General features: G+C 54.4%; 1 protein-coding gene across 1 annotated transcript; it reads left to right on the forward strand.

The window, feature by feature from the left end:
- The first annotated feature begins 1,212 nt into the window (after positions 1 to 1,212).
- C1qtnf6 (C1q and TNF related 6) lies at positions 1,213 to 7,756 on the forward strand. The gene is made up of 3 exons (XM_008851320.3): positions 1,213 to 1,369; positions 3,449 to 3,668; positions 5,570 to 7,756. Exons 2-3 carry the CDS (start codon positions 3,455 to 3,457, stop codon positions 6,115 to 6,117), a joined length of 762 nt encoding a protein of 253 aa, XP_008849542.1. The 5' UTR covers positions 1,213 to 1,369; positions 3,449 to 3,454; the 3' UTR covers positions 6,118 to 7,756.
- The last annotated feature ends 521 nt before the right edge of the window (positions 7,757 to 8,277 follow it).

An 8,277-nucleotide genomic window follows, 5' to 3' on the forward strand; every position in this document is an offset into this window, starting at 1 on the left:
AGTGGGGCCAGGAAGTCCCAGACCTAAGTCTGTCCCCCTCTTCTCTGTTTCTCTATTCTCTGAAGGTGCCTTATGGGAACAGTGGCAGACTGGAGAGCGATGGGCCTGTCAAGTCCCTCCAACTAGCCGACTTGCCCCCTCACCCTGGGCTGGGTGAGATACTGAATTTAGACACCTTTTGTGGACCAAGGTCCCCAGAGAAAGATGAAGCCTAGCTATGGCAGTAAGCCTGAAGTGGAAGGGTAGCAGAGGGTGAGGGGCATTTGCAGCCACACCTTTTGTGGACCAAGGTCCCCAGAGAAAGATGAAGCCTAGCTATTTGGCAGTAAGCCTGAAGTGGAAGGGTAGCAGAGGGTGAGGGGCATTTGCAGCAGTCTGCAACTGGGTCTCTGGCCCCAGGAAGCCTTTGCCAAACATCCCCCACCCTGTCCAGGAGGAAACAGACAGGGTCCTGCTCAGACCCAGGGCACATAGGCTGCACCCCTGTGAACTTCTCAGGGGTCGCTTCTATAAGAGGACTGACTCTAGGAGACCAAGAGGTTGAATCAGTTAAGACAGGATTCTGGGCAGAAGAGGATGACTTTGGTGAGCTGCTCCTCACCTGGGCCTGAAGAGGTCATGATGCCCACTCTGCCATCCTGTACCAAGCCATTTTTCGTCCAGCACTTATGTGCTGTGGGCAAAATCCTTGGCTACCCTGGTGGGAGAAGCAGTGCCTAGCCAAGTTGCTGATCCAGCACTTATGTGCTGTGGGCAAGCAAAATCCTTGGCTACCCTGGTGGGAGAAGCAGTGCCTAGCCAAGTTGCTGGCTACTGTGTACTAGTGCCAGGATTTGTGCCTGTGATGGAGGATGGGTACCGGTACCCTCTATGCCACCCTCCCTGTCAGTATAGCTTTTGGCAGATGGCTCTTGGGTTCCAACTAGACCTAGGCTGGGGGAGTTCCTGGTGCTGCCTGCCTTTCCAAAGCGATGCAGAATCCTGACTCCTTGTCGCCTCTGATTTCCACTCCATGCGTTTCTAGGACCTCAACCCCCCACACACCCCCATCTTGTCTAATTCTCAAGGCCTTTGACTCAGACAGGACCTCACAGTGAGGCCTGAGCAACAGATACCCACAAAAGTTAAACAGAAGCTCCGGCCTGGCTCCCAGTATCTCAGAGGCAGAGCCCTAGGCTGGAGGGGCGGGAGCAGGAGGAGGGGAATGGGAAGCCAGCTCAGCGTTCCCTCCGCCCTCCCTCCATCCTCCACCCTCCCTGCTCCGTCGGCCTGGGGGTCGGGCCAGCAACAAGTTATTAACACAGACATGGGCCAAGGAGCCAGAGGCCGCCCCGGGTCTGTGAGCTGAGCTCGAGGCTGCAGGACCAGGGTGAGTGGTGGGAGGCCCGTCTACGTCGGCCTGGGCTGGGGGCTGGGATCAGAGCCTGGGGTTTCCCTGTTCTGCTGTTCCTGAGACACACAGCTCTTTTCCTCTTGCCCAGTTAGTTCCTCCAGAAGATATGTTCTTCCCTGGTGCTTCTGCACTGCTCCTGGCTTCTGTCTGCTCCTGCAGGGACCGCCCCTCCAACCACCCAGCTCAGTCCTGCCCACCTGGGTGATGAGGATTACTCTGCTGCCCCAAAGAGGCTCCAGCTTCCCAGTGGAGGCAGTGGGGGCCCCCAAGGTCACTCCATGGTTGGCATGATCCTCCACACTTTGTTGTGCCACCCCCACCCCCACCCCTATCCACACTCCCACCCCAGGAGCCAGCGAGGAATCCCAGTTGTGGTTAGCACTGCTCCTGGGAAGGCGGCCCTGCTTCCTGCTTCCTGCTTCCTGCCCCTGGAGCCCCTGTTCTGTGTCTCTGAGCTTGACTCCCTTGGGGCCAGACCCAGTAGGAAACAGAAATGTCTTCAAACCCTGGCAGCCCTCTGGGAGAAGTTCTGTGCCTTTTAGCCCATGCAGACACTGGGATGAGGTCTGTGCCGGACAGAGGAAGGACTGGACTCTTATCTGATAAGCCCAGACAGGGAAGAGATGTTGATATTGTATGTGGATGAAGGTGTGGGAAGACCTGAGTGGTAAAGCCATAAAACCTAGGTCACACAGTTTGTAAACTATTCTGGGAATTCAATCTTGACATTAAGATGTCCAGTTTCCCTACAGGATGGGCCTTAGCTATGGCCAGGAACAGGGAGAGGATTCTGCCTGGACTTATAGGTGAAAATATAATGGGGCAGGGTTGATCTCTTGAGGCGTTCACCGGTCCTGTGGAGCAAACTCCAGCTCACTTTTCTAGAAAGGGGGTGTGTCTGGAGCTGCCTATCCCTCCCCACTCTCTGCTGCCGCCTAGTCCCAGGGGAGAAAACCCAGAGCTCCTGTCCCTTTAACACCTAACCTTTATTCATAGCGGTTCCAGAAGTCATCGTTTACCTTCTCAGCCCGTATTAACCACAGAAAAATATTTTTGAATTGTACTAAATGTTAAAGGGGAACAAAAAGGAAATAAACAAAGAGATGCCAGAAGTGTAAAAACCAGTCTGGTTTCAGAAGCCGTTTCTGATCTGTGATAACCAGGTGGCGCCAGCCCCAGAGGCTGTTACCACCTCAAAGGCCCGCTGCGGGCTTCCTGCCCACCAGTCCAGGCTCTTCTGCGGGTGTCCGGCCTACTTCCTGTCCCACTGGAAACTCAGGACCCCTTCATGTTCAAGGCCTAAGACAGAACTTCACTAATTCTGATCCTTTTGAATTTTCAGCCCTCCTGGTTCTGCCCCTTAATTCTAATTTACCACCTTAGTGGCTGGTTGGTAGGTCTATCATGATTGACATAACCACTTTCCAATGACTTAACTCTGAGCCTTAGCAGGGCTTCTGGGCAAGGGTGGGGCATGTGGGTTGCTGACTGCCCAAAGGTGCTGAGAGATGAGGCCCTGCTAAGCTGCCCACTCCTCAGCCTAGTGTCCCTCCAAAGGGGACTTCTTTGTTTCTGACTTGTTCCCCCGAGAGGGATGCCTTCTCGTTCTGCCTAAAGGTGCTACAAAGCCAATGTCTTGGTCCTTGGAGCCCCTAGTACCTGCTGCTACCTGTGGCAGGGGTCTGTTGGAGGTGGTGGGAGCCATGGCCAGCAAACAGCCTCATCTCTTTACTTATCTGTGTGGACAGCTGGGCATTTTCCTCAGCTCCCCCAAAAAGGCCTGGGACCATTGTCTGCCCTGACTGTCTCCACAGGGGCTTCCTTCTTCCTAGACCAGTGGCAGTGGCTACGGTGGTGAGTACCAGAAGGCTCAGCAGCCAGTCTGGCGTCCTCAAACTTGCTTTTCAGGTGGCTTCAGATTTACCTGTTGCAGGGGATCCCACCTTGCTCTCCAAGTTGTCCTGGGATCACCCTGGCTTCAGGAGACAGTGTCATCCACAAGTATTAGTACATCAGATATACTAAGTCAAATGTGGCTTCTGTCCATCCTTCCAGATCATTATGGGGACAGCCAGCCTGAATCCCCTTTGGGCAGCGCTCCTGTTTCCTCTTGTGTTTGGAGTCCCCATGGAGGAAGTCACTTCTGGGGAATCTGTGGCCTCCCGCCTCCCTGAGGGCTGCCGACGGTGTTGTGACCCCGAGGACCCACTGTCACCCATCTCCCCCTATATCGTGCCTGAAGTCAGGCCTTACATCAATATCACCATACTGAAGGGTGAGTTCTCACATGGGGCAGGCTGTGGCAGGGCTGGCAGGGGATAAGAAGAGAAGGAGGAACAGGAGAAAGCAGGACAGGCCCCATATGAGTCCTGCCTTCCTTCCATCTGTATATTCAAGGCACCCAGGATGTTTGAGGACCATTCTGAGCTCAAGGATTGGGCAAGGTCATAAGCAATAAAGATTACTCAAGAGAATGGGATTAAAGGTTGAAAGACTCCATTAGTTGCAAGGTGGGCAGAATATCAGGGTATAGTGTGGAGTCCAGGCTGCAGAGCATGCATGGCAGGTGCAGAGGGCTCCTGGGGAAGGTGACCTGCAAGCTTAGGCTCACAGGGTGAGGGGCTTCCCAACAGGGGGCGTGAAAGGAGCCAACACAGGGAGAAAGAGAATGGGGCTCTGGAACCACCAGCCACTACCAAGACCCAGGCTTCTTCCAGTGGGATCAGGATGGTTTGAGCAGAGTGGACAGCAAGGGTCAGAGATAGAAGTGGAGGGTCCTGGGGCTTCTATGGCTGGAGGTGGGGACGGCCTCTTGTCACACAGCATCAGGCGTAATCATCAGACATAATGGAATTAGTCCTGCCACAGGGATGGAGCCAGTGACTGCTGTGGCCACACTCCTGTCATCCTTGACATGTCTTTGCTCACGATGGCACCCTGAGGTAGAGACTAGATCATTCCTCCCACCATGTAGGTGTCTAATGGGGAAGGAGCTCTCCTGGGTTCATCTGTTGTCAGGGACAAAGGAGGGCACTCACCTCTGGTGGCTCGCTGGTACTGGAGACTCCCACTCATTTAAGTCCTTTGCTTGGGTGAAAACACTTCCTGTCCTGTTCTCCTTGCCCTGTGGTCTCCACAGCACAACTGTGCTTGCTTTGTCTCTGTGGAGGTGGAGGGGCCTGGGGCTGCTAGCCCTTCCTGTGGTTGTCCAGACTAAGACCTGGCTACCTCCAGTGAGGCTATTAGAGGTAGCCAGTTCTCTGTAGGAGGAGGCCACCTGGGTATCCCCCCGTGGGTCAGGCTGACCTCCTGGGTTTACTGTCTCCTTACAACCACCTGGCTCTACCTCCCTCAGGCTGGGTAGAGCACTCAAATGTGCTCCACTCAGTGAGGTGGTTCTGTCAGGAGGTGGCATCTGTGGAGCTAGTCCACAGCTGAGCACACACCCATCTTACTCCCCTCTGGCCAGCCCTCAAGGATCTGTGCCTCCCTCACTGGCTGCCACCATCATGGTCAAGGGGACCTGGGAGAGCACACAACTCCTTAACTCCCTCATCAGAGTGACTTGAGATGTTGGACTAGATGTCAGAAAATACATGGGGTCAGCCCTCGTTAGGTGTATGAGGTGGACATCTCTGCCATGTTCAAATTCAGCCTGGAGGGAGGGCTGGGAGAGTGACTAGGTTGGAGGCCACCAGTTTCCAGTGGGTAGAGATGGACTGGGTCATGCTGAATGGGCTTCCTGCCACCTCATTGCCAAATAAGGACTCACATACCTGTGAGGTAGGCCTTATCCCTTTAAAATATAAAAGAAACCCAAGGCTCCAAACACAGAAATTCCCAAGTCATGGCCAAGGTTGTTTTCTGGGTTCCTTTGCTGACCAGAAGTGCAAAGTGAGTCTTACCTTGCCTCACCTGCCTGTCATCCTGGACCGGGCCTCTCAGAGGCCTGCCCCACCCTCCCTTCCAAGGAAGAAATTCAGGCTAAACTGGGGACAGAACATAGTCTAGATCTTTTAAATGGTCTCAGTCTTGCTTCTGCAGAGGGATGTGCCTGGCCTGTAGTAGGTATTCAATAAACGCTAGCTCGTTCTCTGGGCCTGGGGCAAGGGCAGATCCTTACAAAACAAAGGGTTTAGGTGCCTGCCCTGACTTCTCCCCTTAACATCCCTACAGGTGACAAAGGGGACCGAGGTCCTCTGGGCACACCAGGGAAATCAGGCAAGGAGGGTCCTCGAGGGGACCGTGGCCCTCAGGGTACCAAAGGTGACAAGGGGCAGGCAGGCAGTCCTGGCAGCCCATGCCAGATCCACTACTCGGCCTTCTCCGTGGGACGCAAGACGGCCCTGCACAGCAGCGAGGAATTCCTGCCTCTGCTCTTCGACAGGGTCTTTGTGAACACAGATGGCCACTTCGACATGGCCACCGGCCGCTTCGTGGCTCCCCTGCCAGGCCTCTACTTCTTCAGCCTTAACGTGCACAGCTGGAACTACAAGGAAACCTACGTGCATGTGGTCCACAACGAGAAGGCGGCAGTCATCCTATACGCGCAGCCCAGTGAGCGCAGCATCATGCAGAGCCAGAGTGTGATGCTGCAGCTAGCTCAGGGTGACTGCGTCTGGGTGCGGCTTTTCAAACGTGATCGGGAGAATGCTGTCTACAGTGATGGCATGGACACTTACATCACCTTCAGCGGCCACCTGATCAAGCCAGAGGACCACTGAGCTTCCCCAGGCAGCTCAGAGGCTGGTGGCTAAAGCCAGGTCCTGCCCATCCCTCAGGCTAAGTTCACCCCCCCACCCCCTACCCCCACCCCAGGGAAGTGGGGGGGCATTTATTTTGATCCTTTCTACCATCTTGCCTTGTTCCCTCATGGTCTGTTCCCACCCGCCTCACTTCATGACCTCATTTTCAGAGCTTTTCAGGCTCAAATAGTCCAGAAATTTCCTAGCCTCCAGAACAACTTCTCACCCTCCAATGTGTTTGGTGTTGGTCCCTGGCTTAGCGTTGGGGGTGAGCCCGGGATTCTGCATTTCTAGCAACTTTTACAGAAATGCTGATGGACCACACTTGAAGAATCAGGCTGTAGAGCATTTCCAACATTCTAGGGATTTTCCAAACGTTCTGGAATCCCCCGACCTTCTAGGAGCCTCCCAGCATCAGCATCCTCAGATTCTCTGCTCACCCTCCTGTTTTCTTTGCCCTTTCCATCCCTCTCCACCCTCCTTTCCAGCCCGTCCTTAGAACCACCATTCACTTAATCAAACACTGAGCACCCACTTGGTGCCAGGCCCTGGGAAAACCCAGGCAAGGCAGACATAGGTCCTGCCCCTCCCCCAGTGAGTGCCCAGCAGCCTGGGTTGGGGCGGGACACATTTAAGTGGGTACAGAGAAGACTGGAGAGCATAGTGGGTGTTCCTGTAGGTCTGAGTGCTCAGGCACTGTGGATCTCTCCCACAGTGCTCCCATGGTGGCACAAGTCTTTGAGTTGGAGGTAGCGTCCCCTGCTCAACCTCCTTCACCTCCTGCCCGATGCCTAACATTAAAGCAAAGCCCAGGGAGGGCCTTGGCCCAGAGAAGACCTGGGAATTTAGAAGCACTGGCAGTGAAAGGGCCTCTGGGACGTGGAGTCTGTTCTTCCTGCTCCCTTTACAGCTGGTACAGTAACCCTGATCTGTGAGAATACCTGCGTATTCCCTGCCTCTTGCTCCTCTTGCTCAAGGCACTGGAGCATGTTTTCCTAGGACTTCTAGCCATGGCCAGACTACCATTTCCGGCCCCAGGTGCTCTGTGACCCTCCTGGCCCCTCAGTGCCTTGCCTCACTGGGCTTGTGAAGGTGCTTTAGGCCCTCAGGAGGCACTTCCCACCTCAAGGCTTCTCCTGCTCATGCAACTTTTCCAGACGTCATGGGTAGTGGGCAGGACAGAGGCCCCAGGCTTCAGCCCTCAGCAGGTCTGGGGACTGAAACTGGTGACATTCAGGTTAGCTGGAGGCCTTCTCTGAGCCATGCTGCCAAGACAGGCCCTGGGTGAGGCCAAAGTTGGGAGCATCCTTCTTCTGGGTGTTTTTTCCAAGGTGTGTGGTCCGGTGGCCCCCTAACCTTTCACTCATCCACGACAGGCTATCAAAACTTCTCAGAAGGAGGTAGCCTCCGTCCATTGGTGCTTCTGCAGACCCAGGGCAGGGGTGGCCCTGGGAGGGTGTCTCTGGTGCTTACCGTCAAGGGAGCCACGGCATATGGCCAAGTCATATAGGCAGGGCCTGCCAAATGTCGTGAAGGATGAGTCTACAAAACTACCCTCAGCCTGCCTGCCTCCTGCCGAATTGGCCAGTGTGAATAAAGATGCTGGATTCTCTTGGCAGTTCAGACTGGTTCTTTTCTATGCTCTTCACCTGTCTTGGAAGGCAGCTCTCCTGCTAGGGGCAGAATCCCATAGAGGCTCCACAGAGTCAGAGCCCAGCCCAGGGTTTCCCTCTTGTGTGTGTTCAACCTCTCAGTTGTCACCTGGAGTTAATGGAACCAGCTCAGGGTCAGCTAGCACCCAGGCAGGTCCCCACATCTCTGAGCCTCAGCTCCATTGCCTGTAAAGTGTTGGTGATGATAAGTTATAGCATGGGTGGTTTTAGAGTCAGATGGGTGGTTATGGGAACTTTGCCATGTACCCCTGGAGCAGCATCTGTCTAGCATCTGCTATGTGGCCCCCTACAGTGGAAGCACAGTGTGTCACTTCCCTTAGAGAACATTCCAGAAACTCACATTCTAGTCAAGGATGCCAAAGTGCTGTTCCAACTCGATTAATCACTTTTCTTGTTGCTGTCACAAAGTATCTGAAGAAAGCAACTTAAGGAAGGAAGGAAGAGGGTTTATTTTGGCTCTCAGTTT

Source organism: Nannospalax galili, unplaced genomic scaffold, assembly GCF_000622305.1.
Source record: "Nannospalax galili isolate Female #2095 unplaced genomic scaffold, S.galili_v1.0 scaffold445, whole genome shotgun sequence".
In the NCBI taxonomy this organism is placed as follows: Eukaryota; Metazoa; Chordata; class Mammalia; order Rodentia; family Spalacidae; genus Nannospalax; species Nannospalax galili.